We start from the raw sequence: 21869 nt of genomic DNA on the forward strand, positions 1-21869 counted from the left end.
GAGCTGGTAATCCCACCCTCTTCTCTCTTCTCTGTGGGGTCCAAGTCCAGTAGGTAAGGTGCTCCTGAGGGATGCTTTGAAGACATTTTGTGGTTTTATGTCTTCTAACCCAAGTGGTTACTTTTCGTATTATAAACGTAACAATGTTTAAAATCTAGAAGTTAAATAAATAGGGAAAGTGTCTATTAAATATCGTAAAATACTTTTAAATGACTCCTCTCTCTTCCTTCCATGATTACTAGAAGAAGTTAAGCAATGAGCTGTCCTTGACTGCATATGGCCTTGACTGTGCATGGAGAAGCGGCTCAGCAGTTAAGAGCACTGACCGTTCTTACAGAAGACCAGGGTTCTATTCCCAGCACCCACATGGAAGTTAAGAACCATTTGTAATTCCAGTTCCAGGGGATCTGACACTCTCTTCTATCATCTGTCACCATTGCACAACGTGGCTGCACTTACATACATGCAGGCAATATATTCATACACATAAAATAAAAATAGTAAATAAAAATTTTTTTAAAAAGAAATCAAAGATGAGATAAAAAATGAGTGAGTTGTTCCTTAGACATCAGGTTTTTAGGAGATCCTGTTTCCTTAGGGTAAGAGGGCCTTGGTATAATCTTGCTCTTGGTCCAGAACATAAAGTGCTAGAAGAAAGGCAACTGAGTATGCACTGTGAGGCACAGTGGTCTGAAATTGGATCACTGTGCCCTGTGTCCCCCTAGGCAGGAAACAAAGTACTACTGAGGAAGAAGAAGCTGGTAACGGAAACTCGGGCCCTGCTCAAAATCACATGCTCACAGTACAGCCCCAGTTAAGCAAAACATGAGTCATACCCAGAATCTGAGACACAGATCTATCTAGAACATGCCTAGAACAAAGGAAACGTCTCCTTAGCCACAATTTGCAGAGTACAAGCCAAAAACAGGAAAATATAATTTCCTAAGTGTTTATGCTTTCTATACAATGTCAAACATTTCTTCAGTATATTTGGTGTCTTTTGCCCTACCAACCTCAGCAAAAAGCTAGGTAGCAAATCCAACAGAAAAAGTGACTTTTATGATTATTGGAAAGAAACTGGCTTCCTTTGACATGAAGACATGCCCAACCTCTGATAAAGACCCCCTTTCCAGCCTGCTATTAAAATAAATGAATGGAGCATCCCAAAAAGAAACAAAGCAAGGTGTACTATTAAGTAATTGATATAATTCTGCTCTGACAGAAGCTGTTTTCACAGGTCTTGAATCAAAATGTATCTTGAGCTCAAATTCCAAAAGTCTGTAAAATAAAAAGTAAATGGGAAAAAAAATGAAAATCAGAAAGTGTGCTCAGACCCACTTTACCCAGAGTCACTGAAAATCATAAGATCTCAAAGGAGACCATTCACCCAACCCATGCCCATAACCAGGAATTGGGGGCAGCTAGAGGCAGGAATGGTAGAAGAAGAGACTTCTGAGCAACAAAGGCAGCTGATCATTCCCTCCAGCTGCACAACCAGAGGCTGGTCACTGTTAACTTTGGCCCCAGATGCATGGGTAAGAGCTGCAGTTTTCAAGCTCTGTTTTTCCAGTCTCTGGGGCTGCCTTTATGTCTGTAGCCTTTCTGTAGCCTTTCTTGGGTTTATTCTCTCAAGTCAACATATGAATGCAAAGCTGAGTACTGGGAGGCTTTGAGACTTAAGTATCCTGGTAGAAACTCTTCTTTGAAGTGTCTGTAATTCTGGCCTATGCCACACTCACCCTCTTTGTGCTAATGAAAACACCCATATGGCTGAGATGAGGGAGGAGAGAGAAACACATTCACAAGAGGAAGATTTGCTAGATAACATGGGGAAGGTCTACCACTCAAAGAAACAGCCTCTGTTCTCACACTGACCTTTACAACAACAAACAAAAAGACAGTCAGGTTCAACTTATTTACCAAAATGAGGTTTCTATAAACCCTGAGTAGTGAGCCACCGTATTCAGTTGTAGAAACTGAGTCTAGGGCAGTTTCCTTCTGGTCCCAAAATTGAGAGTAAAACACTTAACATTTACAATCATACGAATTGAGTTATTTCCATTCCCACCTGAGAGGAGGTGAATACAGATATTGGGAATCTTGGAAGGCAAGGGATCATAATTAAAATATTCAAAATTTCATTACTGGTCAATGGAGAAATTGAAAGTTGATTAAATGCCTACATGTATCAACCATAGTGCTAGAAGATTTATAGATGTGTTTAATAATTCCTATTTTAGAGATAAGAAACAGCTTTAGAGGATTCAAGCTCACAGTTAATTACTTAACGATTTTATTTCTACTCTTTTCTTAGCCCTAGAAAATAATGTGTTGACAAAGAAGAAACGCTAGGATGAACATGAAATAAAATATGATCGTAATTTTTGAGCTGAGGTTTAATCATTTGGATTCACATGGCTGTTCCCAAGGTCTGGTTCCCAGGATCACACAGCTAGAGCTTCCAGGCAGTGGTCATCATGACGATGAAGTACACATCAGTGTCAATGGATGCACTCACACCTGCATAGTAGTTCATGAACTCCTCAGGGGTCACCTGTAGGGGAGAAGTTAGGAACAGAAAGGAAACTTTGCTTCTCCCTTTCTCAAAGGAGGTCCGTCTTCCATCCCTGCAAAGAGAAAGGGCATTGCTACCAAGGATTTGTATGTATACGACTGCAGCCGAGGACAGACCTAAAACATAAGCGAAGAACAAAGGTGAGGATAGTGACTAGAGTGGCTCTAGGGAGGAGAGGAAGAAAGTCTTGAAAGTATCTGAACCAGCCTAAATGGAAAGTGAGGCATGAGTTGTCATCTTTGTCTTTAAGAACTAGAGCCCAAAACTCAAAATAAGAAATGCATGTTTTTTGAGTGCTTAAGTTAATACTGTCTTTCTGGGACATGTCAGAAGAATGCCAAGCCAAGGTCAGGAAAAGTGATGTCTCATCTTTTAGAAATGCAGTTCTGTCCTATGGGTAAAGAAACAGATTTCTTGTAAAAAGAGCTTCATTTGCATGCATTTCTAAGATATGAATTACTCAATCAGGGCTGAGAATGAATAAAAACTACCTTCTGTTCCTTACCTCCCACCCCATCTTAGGTTCCCCATTCTATACATTTAATTGTCTCTAGACTATCAACTAATGTGCTAATCCATATTAGTATTTGTACTATTTTCCTTTGGGAAAGTAGAGGGGAAGTTTTCTTGGGTTAGTAGATATGTGCACTGGAATTCAACCACATTGGCTGATGTGATTAGCTGAGTCAGGGAAAAAACTGTCTGCCTGGTTGACTGACCTGTAAGCCCAGTCAATTCAGCCCAAAGCCTGGGTCACACACTTATTCAGAAGCATGCAGACACAGTACTGATGGCTGTTTGGAAAGTTCTCTAGGCAGCCCTCAACTTTCAGCACTCAAAAGATTAAAATTATCTCTAGAAGGGAAATTTTTAAACAACCAGAAGCATTTCCAGTCCATAACAGCACAGTGCACCCTAACCAAGTCTTTGGGACCATGACTCTCTTTCATTTATTATAGGTGTTCATTGACTAACTTGTTTTTTTTTTTTCAAAAGTTGTAAGTGAACAGAAAACAATAAAATCACAATGCCCACAATTTTCTCCCTTGCCTCTCTTCCTAATACTGTTCTCCACCCCCAACCCCTTTTAAAAGGCCCTGGACTCAGTCAGTAGTGATCTGGGGCCATCAGTAGTCTATAAATACAAGCAAATAGTATATTCATGGAAATTAACTGTTGTCTATATAAGAGCTTGCCATAGATTTTCTTTGTATCTACAACTCCTATGTACAAAATTTTGAATCACTTTTCTGAACATTTTTCTCATGTGTATTATGCTTAGTTTGTAAGTGTTCAATAAATACTGTCCAGATTCATTGTTATATTAAATGAGGCTATTAGTATACTATATTTAGCAACTTAAAAACAGGTATTTCTGAATCTTTTAGAGCACCAACTGGGCACACTTAAATATGCAAATCCTTGGGTCCCACCCCCACAATGTCAGATTCTATGGTTCTTCACTATAGACAGTACTCTGCATTTTAATACACACAGCCAGTGATGATCATGAGCAGTCAATATTTCATATTCTTACAAGGTCTGTGATGTTCAGATGACATCAAATACTGTAACTGCAAAAACCCTCAATAACCTTTATGAGTATTTGAGAGATCAATGTGGCTGATTATGATAAATGTCAAAGGGGCAGAAATGGGGCTGTTAAATCAGCTGAATCACAAATGGCTATTTTGACTTGTTAGAGTAAAGGGCAGCTGACATTTCCCCTGGAGACTAGGAGGAACCACCTGCAGAAAGAAGCCAAGACACTTGGGATCCGTGTAGACTCAAGCTAATTAAGGGAAATGGCAGTTGGCTAGTTTCCATTGACATCACAGAGATCAAAGGCAGAAGTACTAGAGGAAACATACAGTTCTGCTATTTCTGTCTTAAACATTTGACTGCCCAACAGAAGCTACTGCCACGATTCCTCAACATGCCAGAGCCTACTTCAGCCTACTTCATCTCCTACTGCAAAATATCACCAGGAAGGAGACCTCCCCTTCCTATCTCCTAACCCTTGATAATAAGACATGTCATGGAGTTTCAGGGAAAAAGGAGGGGGAAATTCCCTTCAGAGAGGGAAGGCTTGCTCCCATTCATAAGCATTGCCCCTTCCTTGTCCTTGGCCCATTTCCTTTTCTGGTATAGTCCAAAAATTAAGAGGTAAATCACCCTGAGGTTCTGCTACTGAGGTGGGAAGAACCCCTTCCTCATCACCAGAACCCTCAGGACATCTAAAATCAAAACTAGTTCCAAGTTTTAAGGAGGTAGCTGTGACTGTTCTTATAGCTGTGACACGATTGGAGTTGATTGCTTACCCTCCTAAGCTTTTGTAACTTAAAGATAACAGTTAATGAAGATTGGGTGCTTGAATTTGTTTTCAAATTTACTGTAATTTAGAAATTCACTTAATCTCAAAACACACTAAAGAATGAATCAGGGTAAATTCTGCTCTTTAGAATCGCTTTTACCAACAGCTGTCTTTCAAAGACATTTTCACATAGCAAAATGGGATCACAAATGACACTCTCTTTTTCTTTTTTTCTCATGTTCTTTTTTATTATTGAGCTTTTTAAAATTTCATACATTTCCCAATCAAACCCAGACCCCCTCCCCCATCCCCTCCTCCATCCCCCCACCAAACCCCGTGTACTCTGCCATATATGCTAAGTCCTATTCATTCATGCGTTTGTACCCAAATGTCCTTCAGTGTAAATGTGTCCACTGGAGTCTAGTCAGCCCATCCAGTGGTTGTATGTCAAGGAAAAATGTAAAAGCATCCTGAAAGCCCTTGTGAACCTGTTCCAAAAACATTGAATTATGATTTCATATAGCTAAGTACATTTCATTGTAATGGAGTTCATGGGCATTGAGCTAGTTGAATGTGAGCTAGTTGAATGTAACTAAAAATGGGCTAGAAATGCCACATTTTCCATGATGAGCAGTTAGCTGCTCATGGATCCCCAGTGAAGATCTATGTCATGCTCAGTATATGTTTCACACACATAAATTTTATTACTTTACTTTTCCGTTGTTTAGGCTGTCCCTATAGAGAAATGTTTCCTTTTATCATAACTATGCTCTCAATATTTTGAGCTTTTTAAGACTTAGGATATAGTTCTCACTTACAATTTCAGTTTGGATACATAAATTTCATTTGGATTAGCCTTTTTTACTTACCAATCCATCTTTGTCATAAGGTGAATCAAAGTTATCCAGAAATTTCCTGAAGACTTGTTCCTCAGTCCATTCTCCATTTTGGTACTTCGGGTGATGTTTAGCATTATAAACTTCACGAAGGTCTTCTATTGTTATAACACCATCTCCAGTTTTGTCTAACTTTCTAAAAGCTCGCATAATTACCTCCTTTCTGGCTCTAGACATGGGAGGCTAGATAAATAGAAAAACACATACACAGATATGCACATGCAAATAGGCTTCCCTTGTATCAGATGTGATGAACTGTTCCCCCCAGTGATGTGCAGTTGCTTATGTGGCAGTAAATGATGTGCTCTCAAAAGTTCATCAGCTTGTTTGCTGTCTCCTACCCACACCCTCCTCAGTGTACTAACAAGTTCTCCTGAGAGCCAACAGCTCAGCAGAAAATATGGATTCACAAGGGCACTTACTCTTAATGTGAGAAGAAATTCATTGAAGTCTATTGTTCCATTTCCATCTCTATCAAATCTCCGGAAAAGTTCTTCTGCCTCTTCCTTTTCCATCACCACAGCATAATCATTTAACCCTTTCAAAAATTCTTTAAAATCAAGGGTTCGGTTGTTATTGTCATCCATGATTCGAAATACTCTGACAAAAACAATATGAAAAATTAAAAATTAAAAACCCACTAAGAACAATAAGTAAGTATAAAGATTCAAAAGGAAAACTACTCCCGGGTATGTATTTGAAAAAATATAATTACGGAAGTTTTAGATTTTTCTCTGCAACCTAATTATCAAAATCAGAAGCTCTCCTCAGCCTTTCATACACATATGGATGTGCACACATGACAGTGACAGACAGAGAGAGGTGTATAACTAATTGCACCATGATTCTAGTTACATGATATATACAATTAGAATATTCTCCATCTCTCAAAGGTCTAGGTGTCCAGCTTGGCTGCCAGGTATTCCTGGGAATCAGTACAACCTTTAGAAGCTGGGGACTGGTGGAAGGAAGTTAGGTAATTGGGGTAATGCCCTGGAAGGGAGTATTGCTACTTTGGACCATTCCTGTTTTCTTATTCTTTGCTTCCTAGCTACCGTGAAGTAAGTAACTTTACCTTATTACATGCTCCCTGACATTGGTATGTTACAGGCCCACTAGCAATGAAGTGAATTGAACAGAAATTGAAATCTCTCAAATAGTGACCCCAAATAAACTCTACTTTTAAATTGATTGCCTCAAATATTTGTTATAATAATCAAGAGCTACCAACACATGTAACATTTTTCAGAAATCCATCTTTGCTAAATCTAAAAATTACAGGTGAGCACATTAAATTCCTTCTTTATCCTACTTTTCTTGGTAAAATTTCCAGGACCTAATATAGAAGTCAAATATAGCTTCTAATTTTTTTCAACATATATCCCATGATTACATAAAATGTATAGATGCTGCCTTGCCTATTGGAAGCCTCACCTTAGAAATATTTATGTTATATCCAGCTGTGTCTAATCATTTCAAATACATGATGCCTATATCTTTTATGAAATATATAATAAATCTTTTTTTTAATTTTTTCACTTTACTTTGTTTTTATTTTATGTGTTTTGTCTGCATGTTTGTAAGTGCACCATGAGCTAGGAATGCCCATGGATACCAGAAGAGGGAGCTGGATCCACTGGAACTAGAGTTACGGACAGGACAGGTGGTACCTGCCATGTGGGTACTAGGAACTGAACCCAAGTTCACTACAAAAACAGTCAGTGCTCTTAACAAGTAAGCCATCAATCCAGCCCCCATGATCCATCTTACAATTGTGCTTAGTTGTAATGCTTACAGATTCTCTGTCAAGCTTATCCCACATGATTATGGCCTTATTTTTTTTTGCTATATAATCCTTTGTCCTCCACCATACATCACTATCCATACTAAAGCTCTGACAATTTTATATTTTGCTAGATTTCTAACAGAATTATCACTTGTGATTTCAAAAACTTGAGCTTGATTTTCACTCCTGTTACTAAAACAGGCTGCATCAACATGGGTGTAACTTACAACTTTTCTATAAAAAAACTAATCTTTTATTTCTTATTAATGCTAAAATACGGTATAATTTCCAAGTCACACGTATACTTTTCTCTTCACTAGGTCTATGAAAAAATGACAAATTTGGATACATATGGCAGGAAAGGGAGGAAGAAGAGGACCAGCAAGAGGGGATGATGAAACAGTGGTGGACAATAAGGAGCGGACGAATAAGAACAAAGTATGACATATGCGTATAAAAGTCATAATGGACCTTTTACATTGCATGCTCTGCAAAAGTTAATAAACTAAATGAGATGTCTGATTCTTACTCCTTTATGTCTCATACTTTATTTTAGATAGAATGCTTTAAATAAGCATATCATATGGTCTAGAACATAGGTTATATGAGGGCTGAGGCCCTCACTATGTTTTTTATTATTGCTATTAAGTTTACTATGTAGAAATTACTCATCAATATCCATTGATTGGATGAATGATACATTAATACAAGAAGTTATCTGATAAGTTTATTTAGAAAATATAAATAAATTTGAAATAAATAGTGCATCACTAACATATCTTGTATTATTCAATTAACTTCAGCATCAATTAGACACCTGTAAGTTGCCAAATACTGGATTAAACTCTATGAGGTGGAATACAAAGGTGAATGAGACGCAGCCTCTGTCCTCAAGAAATTTATTAAGAGAAATAGAGGAGAAACAGAGGGGGGGCAGAGACAAAGAGACAGAGACAAAAAGAGATAGACAAAGAGTAGGAAGAATGGTCAGTTGTTTTAAATGTTGGGAAGGGGATGCATTTCAGACCAACAGCAATTTTAGGTCATCACTGAACCATCTATGGAATCTGGATAACAGTTACCAAGGGTTGAGAGTTTGAATTAACATATGTAATTGAGTTCATAGAAGGATGTGGAGAATTTTAAATCTCTACAAGTTCCAAAGAATTTAAATATTGTTACATTTTTTAAAGTTCACTGCATGGTTTTCAGGAGAAGTAATATCACCAAGATAAAATTTTAAGAGAACCTTAGAAACAATTGAATGAATTAGTGCACAGAAGGCTTAGAAGTAAGTGAAGCCGTGATGATACTATGGTAAAAGAGGAGGAAAATGTCTCAGTTATCTGCACATGAGCAGCTGAGATGAAAGTGTGAGAAGAGATTTCAAGATACGGCAGAAGTCAAGTCATCAGTTTGATGGGCTGATGCAGATACTAATCAAGTTTCCAACCCAAGAAACTATGAGTGTTGGCAGCGCCACTAACAGAAAAGGATGGTGCATTTTGTTTTGGACAATAAAGCAACTTCCAAAGATTTTCACTGGGTTTCCGGTTAATAAATGGGCTAGCTGGTATATTTTCTAATAAAAGATGGGGTAGATAGAGATCAAAAGAGAACATCATGGCCAGTATGTGCTGAGGGACAGAGTGAAGATGAGATTTCCCAGGAGGGCACAAAATGTGTGAATTAAAGATACTTAGGATATATCTATATTTCTTGGACAACTGGAGATGACTAAGAAAGACTGTATATTGTTGAAAAACACCAGAAGTGTTAAAAAATAAAGGTGTCAAAATCATGACAGAGTCATCTTGATGTTCGTATTCAGAATAAATACTTAAGGCATGGTGGAAAGATTGTTCCACAAGCCTGCATTTCACAGAATGATTGTTCTTGGTGGTTGGCAGATAGTATGCATTAACTGAAGAGATGCCCTTCAAAGACAAGCATAGTGAGGAAGTGTGTATCTATCAAAGGGTGGTATCTCCTGGGATCTGGGGTTAGAAAGAAGGAGAGTGCTTGTCCCTCAATAGATCTTAAGGCAAGAGTGGAGAGAGGGCCTCCCTCTACATAAATTGAAGAGACCTAGGGAGATGAAGACCAATCATGGAGGCAGAGGGCATATTTAATCACAAAGCCAAGGATGAAATGGTGTCAGTTCAAAGTGGAAGGGCTGGCACAAGCGAAGGTGGATTAGTACCAACAGCTGGAAATGGCATGAGCAGAAGGAAGGATTCAATTGCATGACCATGAGAAGAGAAGTCAGGGCTCCTCAGAGAACTACAGTTAGGACAGCAAAGTGAACCCAAGGTGGAAGAGACAGAACTTTGTTAGCATCACACTCTGCCGAAGGGAAGCAGACTATGACATGATGACTACCAAGGTCCACACAGTCAGAGCCTGAGCCTCTAACAAAGCTGAACTTAGAGTAAGAAGAACCTGGGAGAATCCTTCAGTATTTGTTCCTGGGACATTTTTGAGGTGCTATCCCAGATGCTCAGTACCTGACAGGTAGTCAAGTTTTCCACAACCTCTAAATGTAATTTGGATTCCCCTTGCATGGGCATGCTGTGCTTTAACAAACACCTTCTCATACCACTGAAAGACCCATTTACATGACTTTTACTTCCCTTAGTCTAAGTCCTCCATGGGGTCTACAGAAGCTTATTCATCAATGAAGTCCCTACATGTGTGCAATGCCAGGTTTGTGGTAGACATACAATACAGTTATTTGAAATGCACAGGATCCACCCTAAGGAGGCTCATTGTCTTCTTTTTCCTTGGGTTTTTCAATCCTAAGGGCTACCCACACCCTTCATCAGATGTATGAGAACAGGATTCGCCCAACCCAGAGAATGCCAATAGGAATGAGCACTCAGATGTCCCACATGCAACTGCAGAGGTCAGTGAAATATGATTCTCTGGGTGCAAACTCCAAATACTTCTTAAAGTAGCCCAGGTTGGTCTCAAATCCATTATGTAATGGAGAATAGCCTTGAACTTCTGATCCTCCTCCACTTCCCAAGTGCTGGGATAGCAGGCACTCACCCACATGCCTGTCTTTCCGAACTCTTTAATCATGGTTGCACCACTGTTCCTTCTTCCTTCTACCTCAGCTCAGGGAAGGCCTTGCTCAGTAATTCCAGCTGTCCCTGTTATTCAGCATGCTTTTCTTTACCTGCAATTGCCCCCGACACTGTCTTTTCTTGGAATAAGCACCTGCTTCGCTAAATTTAGAATTAAGAACCAAAATTTGTCACAATGAATTTCAGAGATCAAGTCTTCTAGACAATGCATTACAGAGATAAGAAATTGATGCCTTCAAAGAACATGTCTTGACCAAGACCACCAAGCCAGGGCCAGCCGACCTGACCATCTCTACTTCCTTACCCTGTATCCCCATCCTACCTTCCAAGTCCTTTGATGCCTGCAGAGCCTCGGGCCAGGCACTGTAATCTCAGTCTTTCGATGGGATCAGTAGCTGTGGAGAGCTTTTTCTTGGACTGGATTGCCATTTCTCTGTCATGGCGCGCTGTCCCTGCCATCTGAAAGGAGAATCCGAAGCATGTAAGTAAAAGTCAGCCCCTACTGCCCACCTCCAGCTGCACAGTTCATTGAAGCTTTGCTCAAAAGGAAACTTCTAGTTCTCTTTGTAAAGTAAGTACACACATGTCGTGCAGTGCCCACAGAGGTCAGACAAGGGTTTTGGATCCCCTGGAACTTGAGTTAAGGACAGTTCTTAGCCACAATTTGGTTGCTGGAACTCAAACCCAGGTCCTCTGCAAGAGCAGTCAGTGGTCTTAACCACTCAGCCACCTCTCCATCCCCAGAATTTGCAATTTTTAACTGTATCAATGGAGTGTCTGGCATATTTATAACATACTTATCTAGTTTCAAAGACACCTACTATCTCCACTCTGGATAATAGCTAAATACGTACTATTTCCCAATATGCTTTAGTCTTTCTGAAGCCCCCCCCAAACAAAAGAAGTATATAACTAGGGTTAAGGGGCATAGGGGAAACTTCAGAGAGGCTGCTAAAAATGCTGGATTTGAAAGCATGATATATTTATATATGGAAATGACAGAAGTCAGTTATTCTGGACAATCAGTAGGAGTTAATGACAATGAAGCTTAATTACCCAGGACTCACTTGCTTGGACCAGCTGTATGTGCTGTATCCTTTATATACTTTCATTTAGAATGCTTCATATCCCTTTCTCCTACAATTAATGTTCTTCTCTTTGGTCTAAACATTGGCTTTTGTTGCTTCTGTCTTCACTGAGATTCTCAACATGGGCATTAGTGATTCTTACCAGCAACTCACATGTTCTCTTTAGAAGGTTAGTGTCCATCAACACCTAACAAGATTTCTAGGATAGGAAAAAGACTGGTAAACTAACTCTCTCCTCTCTCTCTCTCTCTCTCTCTCTCTCTCTCTCTCTCTCTCTCTCACACACACACACACACACACATTTTTCCTCTTTAGTTTTTCCCCTTTAGTTTGTCTTTTGTACTATAAATACTTATAAATAAGAGAGGGTGAGTATGGAATGTGGTCAGTGAGGTCAGCGTCCTGAGGGCACCTGAGCAGTCTAGACTTGAGATCTCAGAACTCTCACTTCAATAGATAGAGCCCAAGACTGAGAACCTGGAAACCTGCATTCCAGTCCCGCCTCTTCAAAGCACCCCTAGTGATATGTGAGCCATTTTCAAAGCCTCCATTATCTACTGCGTGTAGAGATCTAAGAATACAGAAGCAGCATCTGCTCACTATCTGGTGATTTCTACTCTATCGTAACACCAGATGCCAGGACAGAGCATATTACCTATAATCACTCTTCCTCATTTTCTAAAGCCGTACTGCTGCCACTATGGAAATCCTATGCTGAGGATTGCATCTAACTTTAATTATATCTCAAAGGCTCCATCTTCAAATATCATTAATGTATGAATTTGGGAATTAAGTTTCTAACACATGAATTTTGGAGACCATAGCGGGAATCAAAGATTGTATTATTAAAATGTCTTGCCTAAAATTTCAGACCAAAAAGAAACATCGGGCTTCTCAAACAGGGCTCTGTCTACTCCATCACATTGTAAAATAATATGTGAGAAATTAAAAGTGAAATTTGATGACACTATCCCTGCAAAAACAAGGCAGAGTCCAGGTAGACAAGCTACTGGGAATCTAGACTCCAACCAGATCTGCCTTCTGAGGCTGACTCTACCCAGTTGTAATGTAGGCTAGGACTTCTGGATATGACTTGATAAATTCCAGAGAAAAGATCACAGCCTACCAAGGTACTTGACGTGGTGCCCACATTAATCTTCTTTTTAGTCAGTTAGTCATTCAATTCATCAACAAACAGCTAATATTTACTATGTGCTGTTTTAAGCCAGAGAAGGTGGGAGTGTGCAAGATTACTCAGAGAAGCAAGCTCTTGAATAGCTCAGTATCTTAATTAGTTTGTATTCTAAAGCATCATTTAAAGCAGAACAGAAAATAATATTTGTAAGACCTGGAGTTTGGGGGGAGGCAGGACAGAGAAACATCTCTGGCAAAGAAGGGAAATATATACTCAGAGCTTCTGAGGTTATCAAGCAGCAGTCACCAAACATGATGTCACAATGTCACCAACATCACACCACCACTCACTGTTTCTGACTCCAAAAGACCCCCTCTGACTCTTGTACAGGGTAACCTGAACAATTGTTAGGCCTGTACAAGGCTTAGGAGGCTGTCCTTCCCCATGCACATGGCCACAGTGCCACCATGTGTTTGCTCATCATCTGTAAATTTCAGCTGCCTGAAGCAAAGTTCAGTCCAGTCCTTCGACAAAGTCTAAGAGCATAGTAAATCCTGTGCTAGGTGTGATGCAAAAGAGGGATCAGACAACTATTAGAGTGGTATGTCAGTCCCACTACTGAGCTACAGCTAATCACAACAGCAAGAGCACAGGTATCACAGCTTTGGCATGGAGACGTTCTGAGGAAAGGAAATAATGTCCATGTTTTAATCTTAATGCAAGGTAAAAATCACTGAGATTGGGGTTGTGGGTGTACAAGGAAGGACACTGTGTTAGATGGCTGATGTACCAAGTGCTTTGCCCAAAGCGAAAGAGTAAATAATATAGGTTGAGAAATACTAGATTGTAATGTTTAAATTTATGTATATGCATCTGTGTCTGTATGCACTTATGTCACATGTGTGTAGGCACCTGCAGAGGCCAAAAGAAGGTGTTGAATCCTCTGGAGCTGGAGTTACAGGCAGTTGTGAACTGGCCAATGAGGGTGCCAAGATTCAAACTTGGATCTTCTAGAAAAGCAACAAGTACTTGATGAACCATGTTTTCAGCACCAGTTTTCCCCCAGCATTTTAGTACAATTGAAAAATAGGAATCTGGAGAGAAGGAGATGAAGAACTGTGGAGACTGGAAGTGAGTATTGGAGGTGTAGAGAAGGATAAAACCAGGCAGATGCATGGCATCTAATCACAAAGACCTTGAGATAGTGACTGGGGCACAGGTGGAACACAAGGGTTCTAAAAAGGGAAGCATGGTGACATAAGAGACCCCTCTGGGAGTAGTGTAGAGAAGGTATAAGAAGGTGGTGCATGCTAACCAGGATAAGGCTGCCACATTCAATATGCTGTCTGTACCCTGTGAACAGAGATGGAGACATTTAAAATGGCAAGTGACTGAATGCAGGGCTTGAGAAGGGAAAACTTAGGCTGTAACCAAACTCGTGTCACTGCTAATCCCCATCCACTCACACCATAATGGCAGGTGGAAAGAGATATTCACAAAGTAGCAAAATGCAGGGATCTGAAGATCTAGGACAGAGGCTGAGTGGAGCAGAGGCTGTGACACTGATCCCATGGAGACTGCCTCATCTCACTGGGCTGGTGTACAACTGACTATCACTGACAGAGCTCTCTGCCCAGAATTTAAGTGTTTAAGTGTTCTTTAGGATGGAATGTTGAAAACTGAAAACACACAAAGATCTGTTTCTGCGTGGTTTTAAGCTGAACCTTAGGAAAAGATTCACTTAAGTCCTAGCCTGCACCTCTATACTTTATTGGCCTGTCTTTGGTGCTACCTAGTGGTATCAAGTTGAATTACCTCCTCTCTCTCTCTCTCTCTCTCTCTCTCTCTCTCTCTTTGCTTTCTCTTCCTCCTTCTTTCTCTCTCATCCTTCCCTTTATTTATAGCCAATAGACCTCCCCAGCAATCATTGACCCACACATCATAAACCCTCAAATTTTTCCATATCTTCTTTATTAATAAATCCAAAGGAAATGTCTCACTTCATCCTTGAAAAAAATCCCCACCTTTGGTTTTCCTGACAGTTTCTAGTTCCATCCATTTACCTGCAAATTTCACGATTTAATCTTTCTTTACTGTAGAGTAGAACTTCATTTTATAAATATATCACATTAAGTGACCTGTTTTCTCTCATTTATGGATCTTAGCTCCAAATTCCTAAATATGAGTATACATCCCAATGCAACCACAGGACCAGAAAAAATGAAATGAACCATGGGAATAAAGGGAAAGTAGGAGTTCAGCTCAAGAGAATAGGATGATAGGAAACAGGTGTTATTAATAGGGAAATGGGGGAAAGGGGATACTTTAACTGGGGAGGGAGTAGGAAGGGTTATGCAGATAAGTGAAAGGGGAGAGAAATAATGCTTAGATGGTCAGAAAAACCAGAGGGAAATGTCTTAATTCAAAGTCTTTCTGAAACTTATGAATATAATAAATATATGAGTACATGTGCACAGATGAAGGCTATATAACAAAACACACAATGTTGAGCAGTAGAGACTCCTCTACATGCTATTGGTCAAGGTAATGCAAGAGACTTCCAAAATAACACAGGCTATTGCCCAGCACTTGATTGCCACCCAGAACTTGAAGGTAAGGCCCTATTGCTAAAGACAGACCACACTTTGAACATAGGACTTGGAGCAAGTGAGCTGCAACTGACCAGAAAGCCTCCTCCCTGAAGACTAGTTCTCACAGTATCAGAGAATACTATGCAAACTGTCAAGGGAGAAAACCAATCAGTAGTCTTACCAAGTTGTGAAACCTAATGAACAACAATGCTGGCCCAGCAAACTCTTGCTATTGGTGCAGTAGTAGTGGCACTTTTATTTGAGGGGCAATCAAGTCCGGATTGGAATTAAGGACTGCTCAATGGGAGGGAACGCATGTGCAGAACTGTAAACATAGCCAAATACACGTGGCTGGAAAGATCATAAAGCCCAGGTCTAGGGATCATCTACATCCCTAGACAAAGGTAGTTTCTTACTTTATTCTAAATATACTAAATATTCTAAATATTCTAAATATCCTCGTATTACAGACAAGTGCATCTTTCACCCCTCATCAAAGAAGCTTCTTTTTGCAACAGATGAAGACTATTACAGAATTCAAGAACTAGCCAAATGCAGAAAATAAGTGAGAGGCATAACCCTAAGTGACACATCTTCATTGCAACCTCTGCACTTAGGATGAATGCATGCCTTAGCTCTCACCAGAGAAGTTTCCTTATGTGGCAGATGGTGATTAACAAAGACACCCACAATTAGCCAATGTGCAGAAAATAATAGGCCACAGAGTACTTAACCCTGAATAGGACAGCTATTTCAAACCTCCGCCTCCCAAGGCTCAGGGACCACCAAGGAAGAGGAGGAGAAATATTGTAAGAGCCAGAGGGGGTGGATGACCACAAGGAAGCAGAGTCTTCCAGACATCTGTTCATTTACTCATATGAACTCACATCAATGATGCACAAATCCTATATAAACTCAAGTCAGACAAAATCCCAGCATAGATATGGGGAAGTAGATAAGAAATCCCAATCCAACCTAAGGAACTTTGTGCAATTGTTGGCTGTTGGGAGAGGGAAAAACAGTGTCTTACAGGGTTGGGACTCTTGATGGGCCCAGTGAATGGATCCATACTGAAGGACATTGGGAGATACAAATCATACTCCATATATATATATATATATATATAAATTGGGTTAGGAGACAGTTTGGAGAGGTGGAAAGATGGGAGTGGATCTACATGCCATCAGGCTACATTGTATGAAAAACACGACAATTAAATAAGAAATGAAATCCGGTTTGGGGGCAATGGGATTGTCTAAATTTGATTAATATATATTATGTGGAATGTACAAAAACTCAATAAAAATGCTAAAAGGTAACAAAAATAATAGAGGACATGAAGCGAGGGTAGCCAGGTGGGGTGTATCTGAGAGGAGATGGGAGTCTGACTATGACCAAAATACATTGGATGAAATTCTCAAATAACCAATAAAAATCTTATTTTATAACTAAAATAAAATAAAGTGACTAAAAATGATCAAGGGGGCTGAAGCAGGTTTGTCCTGCTCAAATAAAGTTAAGAGAAAAGAGTCAACCTTGTGAAAGTAGAGAGGGAGGGAAGGAATTAGGTAGGGAAAGGACTACAAAGGGCTAAAGTAGAGGGGCCAAGGAAGACGTGCTAAGGATGGCAATGCCTGCTTTCCTGGCTGGTGGGCAGCTCGGTGGTTGGATTAAGTCTCATCTGGTCCCAATTTCTTTTATTCTTTCTTTGAACTCCAGTGCTTTGGATGGTGAGACACAGGGAGTGTGTACTGCAGTGAAACCATCCTACTGTGGCATGAGCCCAGTCCCCAGGAGCAGCAAGTGCCTTATACAGCAGTACAAATTTTCCAAAGGCCTTCCCTTTCTCTTAATGCCATCAAGCCTACTTTCCACACAGCTGGACTATGCAATGATTTATACCTTAAAAGCTTTTATAGGCACCTCTGTAATTGTTAAATGTCTGTACCATTTCATTAGCCTTTTTCAATGTTCTTAGTTCCCCGTAGTTTTAAAACAGTCTATGTGAAAAATAAGAGATAAGAAAAGCAACACACAGAGCAAGTGGCTACTGACTGAGCTAAGAGGGCTTCAAGCTAGTGTTGAGGAGGAAAGCATGCCTGCCTCCTCTCTGCTAGCTTGGACTTCAACCTGAACAGTACAACCATGCGTTACACTGCCTTCACATTTTTAGCATGGGTTTGTCTTTCTGATCCCAGAAGCCATGGTTCAGTCTCTGTGACTGGGTCTCCAGATCAGGACTGCACATAAATGGCTACAACTGAAGCCAGAGATAGGAGCTAAGAAGCATCTCAAGAGCATGGAAGCATCTCTTTCTGGATGACTAGGCACGCTGCTTGATCTACATCTCACTCTAGTCTCATATATATGTACCACTGGCCACACACACTGCTCACTGGTGTGCATTGCCCCTTTCTCTTTCTCTGCCTCTCCCTGTCTATCTGTATCTCTCCCTCCTTCTGCCCTTCTTTCTTCCCTTTCTTCTCTCTCCTCTTTCTCCCTGACTCTTCATTTCTGCCTCCTCTGAGACTCTGAGGAAAGAGGTCTTCCCTACTAACTATGCCTCCTTGCTCTGGATCTGTGAATAGTTTATCTTAGAACTTGATTCCTACCATGTCAACATGTTTGTTTTGTTCCCCTCATCTGAAGAACCACAGGTTGCCCCAGGCTTGGATCACTCCAAGATGCTGGAAAGAACGCTAGGCTTGGCTTCCGCAGGCAGAGTGATGGTGAGGCAGACCAGGCATAAACTTGGCAAAGGTCAGACAAGGGATAAAGGCTTTATGCTGGTATGAACAAGTTTGCCATGTGAGAGAGTCCTAGGTCATGAGTCAGATAACAAGGCACCAGACAACCAACCAGGTACACCACAAAGAGTCCCACAAAATACACATCGCATATATTTACAAACAGCCACTACTAAATCCAATTAGGGCGGATCTGCTAGCTTTGCTGGAACCCTAATTCATTTTCTAAACAAAGAAATGATATTATTTTCACTCTTTCCTCCTTTGGAACTAGATATACCATTGGAAAGAAATCTAATCCAGGATTGGGAGGGAGAGACAGCAGACCACATTTGAAGGCAATTGCTGGGGTAAGTTAGACCACCTGCGCCAACCCCTGCTCATTCACATACTAGCTGTTACCACATGACCAATAGCAAAAACCTGTGGTATCTCAAGAAATTACCTTTATAAAGTGTTTCTCTGGAGAGCCGGAGAGTTGGCTTAGCAATTAAGAGCACTGGCTGTTCTTGCAGAGGACCTGTGTTCGACTCCCAGCACTCACATAGCAGCTAACAACAGTCTGTAACTCCAGTTCCTGGAATCCAACACCCTCTTCTGAACTCTGCATGCATTGCACAACACTGGTGTATCCACCTACATATAAGCATTATACTCATACACATAAAATAAAAATAATAAATAAATTTTTTTAATTAAGTGCCTCTCTGGAATAGATACTGTTTCATTCACAATGTTATGACAAAATACCACAGACTAATAATTTATAAAAAAGAAGAAATTTATTTTTCACAGTTCTAGTGGATCAAATTTAAGACCAAAGCACTGGGGTTTAGTGTCTAGTGAGAACTCCTCTTTGCTTCCAAGATGGCACCATGCACACTGTGTCCTCCAGAGAAGTGTTCTTACTTGATGGAAGAGATGGGATTGCAAAATGGGTCAGACTCTGTTGAAGCCACTTTTATAAAGTTTCTCATCTTATTCTTATTTAAGGGGCCCTCATGACCTACTCACCCTCTAAAGGCTCCACGTCTCAATACCACTGAATTGGGAACTAAGTTTCAGCATGAATGTTGGAGTAAGAAACATTCAAGCCAGAGTACCAGGTGTTGAGAACAAAATAACAGGTAGCTAATAGTAAATCATTAGTGATGGCCTCCATCCAGAGACTGAAATAAAAGACTCAACTTAGAAACTCCAGGTACGTATCAGTATGCTATTGGCATGCTGAGAGAATTCAACAACTGAACTTCAGTACTACTAGCTATGCAAAGCATTGCTCTAATTTATCAGGTGATATTACACTTCAGAACTTCCCAACCAGGAATGGTTTTTTCCTCCTATAAGAAAACTGATGATCCCTGGAGATATTTTCAGTCATTATAACAGACTAGGGGATATTGTTATTGGCAGCTAGTGGGTAGAAGTCAGGAATGCTGATAATCCTAAAATACAGAAGACAATCCCCGACAACCAAGAATTATCCAGCCCCAAATGCTAATAGCACTGAGACTGAGAAGCTCTACATAGGGGAAAATACTAGGAACCCACAGTGCTGTTGAAGGTGCCCATACCCTTGAAGAAACACAGTAGTGCTGATGAGATGGCTCCGCGGATAGATAAAGGTGTTTGCTGTCAAGCCTAATGGCTTGAGTTTAATTCTGGGATCAACATGGTGGAAGTAGAGAACTGATTCCTGCAAGTTGTCCTCTGATCTCCATAGGAGTGCTATGGCACACATGTGCCTATGTATACACAAACATATATGCATACATACATTACATACATACATATGTAATATACATAGCATACATAAAGTAATTAATTATAAGAATAATTTTTAAAAACACAGTAAGCTAGATAGGAGAATGTACATGTTCAAGTTTTCAGATAGTATTTATGTATATTTAAATTTGAAATCTCACCTATAGAAAATTCAAAGTCATTATTTTAAAAAGTGCATTATAAGAAACAGTTCTAACAACACATCCATGAATAAAATAAAAACATAAAAAAGACAAAAAAAGGTAGTGATAACAATTAATGCTGGGTCCTGAGCCCCCAACTGAGTGATTTGTACACTGCCTCGTGCTATGGGTTCTATTGAACATGACCACTGTGCTAGATAACTTCTGTTGTCAACTTGACACTTGGGAAGAGGGGGCCCCATTTGGGAATTTCATCTATCAGATTGCCCTATGGGCATGTCTGAGGCTTTATATGATTGCTTGATTGCTGAATGATATGATAGCCCCCAGCTCACTGTGGGAAATGCCACCCATGGACAGATGGTCCTGAATTGTATAAGAACACGGGCTGAACACTAGGCCAAAGAAGCAAGTCAGTAAGCAGCATTCCTCTGTTTCCTGTGCTTCAGTTCCTGCCTCCAGGTTCCAGCCTTGAGTTTCTGTCCTGATTTGCCTTGATGATGGCCTGTCAACTGTAAGTCAAATAAACTCTTTCCTTGCCAAGTTGATTTGCTCAAAGTGCTTTATCACAGCAATAGAAACCAAACTTCGGCAACCACCCTATTATGGGAAATCAACAGAGAACCAGAGGCCCAGACCACTTGCCTGAACGTGCCACTAGGGAATCATAAAGGTAGAGTTGAAGCAGACACACCAAGAATCTGATAAACTTCTTTGAGAATTCAGAGATGTGTGTTCTAATATGAAGGAATACAAAGACTTCCTTGAAAACTTCGGAAATGGAGAGTTGTTAGTCTCTAAAGCAGGGAGTGGGCCAGCCAGGCCACTCACGAATCTTTACATGAAAATTTGTTTTATTTTTGTTTGTTATTTTGTTTCTGTTTTTACTAAACTCAGAACTACTGTACTGATTATCTTCCAGGACACTATTTATAGTTTTCTCACTGTTAGAGTCTAGCTCTGCAGACGACCCTCCCGCAGAGCAAGACAGGCCTTGAGGCCCCTTTCAAAGCAGGAGCTGGCCAGGCACCTAAATTTAGAGCTGTCTCAGCACAAAGCTGTTTCCCAGATAATCTTAGAAAATAAACAGGCCCCTGCACCCCAGGCCCACTGATGTAAGAGCTGTTTCAGTATAAGCTGCTTCCACATGTTAAGTTTCATAATGTGTAGACCCCCTTAATCTCATGACCCAAGACCTGGTTGATGTAAGAGACTGTCTCAGCAGAAACTGCTTCTTCCTGACAAGATCCAGACCCCTCTGCTTGAAATAATTTTTCCCACATTCTATACTCTCTAGCCCCCCTATAAAAGCCAACAGCCAACAGCCTGTAAGCTAACAGCTTCTCCATCTCAAACTAGGGACTGTCCCATGAGTTTTCTCTGCCAATAAACTCTACCCTGCCAGAGTTCTTCTCTGTGTCCTGGTGCTTTCTCCAAATTCACTCGATTTACCTATCATATGGTGCTGAAACCCTGGACAAAATCATTTGGGAACCACATGTGAAGAACTCCAGCTGGACCCAGCTGCCACTACCAGCCCTTGCAAACTCCACTGATTCAGCTCTGAGCTACTCTCCAAGTCTTCCTTTCTCTCTCTCTCTCTCTCTCTCTCTCTCTCTCTCTCTACATGTGAAGATCCAGCTGGACCCAGCTGCCACTACCAGCCCTTGCAAACTCCACTGATTCAGCTCTGAGCTACTCTCCAAGTCTTCCTTTTTCT

General features: G+C 40.4%; 1 protein-coding gene across 1 annotated transcript in view; it reads right to left on the reverse strand.

The window, feature by feature from the left end:
• Window positions 1–2270: 2270 nt before the first annotated feature.
• The window catches only part of Capsl (calcyphosine like), a 37579-nt gene continuing 17980 nt past the window's right edge, over window positions 2271–21869 (reverse strand). Inside the window, exons 2-5 of the mRNA XM_008842064.2 lie at window positions 10983–11119; window positions 6208–6385; window positions 5759–5968; window positions 2271–2554 (exon numbers count right to left, since the gene is read on the reverse strand). Coding sequence (XP_008840286.1) covers window positions 2453–2554; window positions 5759–5968; window positions 6208–6385; window positions 10983–11119 — 627 coding nt within the window. The 3' untranslated portion in view covers window positions 2271–2452. The remainder of the gene's footprint in view (window positions 2555–5758; window positions 5969–6207; window positions 6386–10982; window positions 11120–21869) is intronic.

Source organism: Nannospalax galili, unplaced genomic scaffold, assembly GCF_000622305.1.
Source record: "Nannospalax galili isolate Female #2095 unplaced genomic scaffold, S.galili_v1.0 scaffold139, whole genome shotgun sequence".
NCBI classification, from domain to species: Eukaryota; Metazoa; Chordata; class Mammalia; order Rodentia; family Spalacidae; genus Nannospalax; species Nannospalax galili.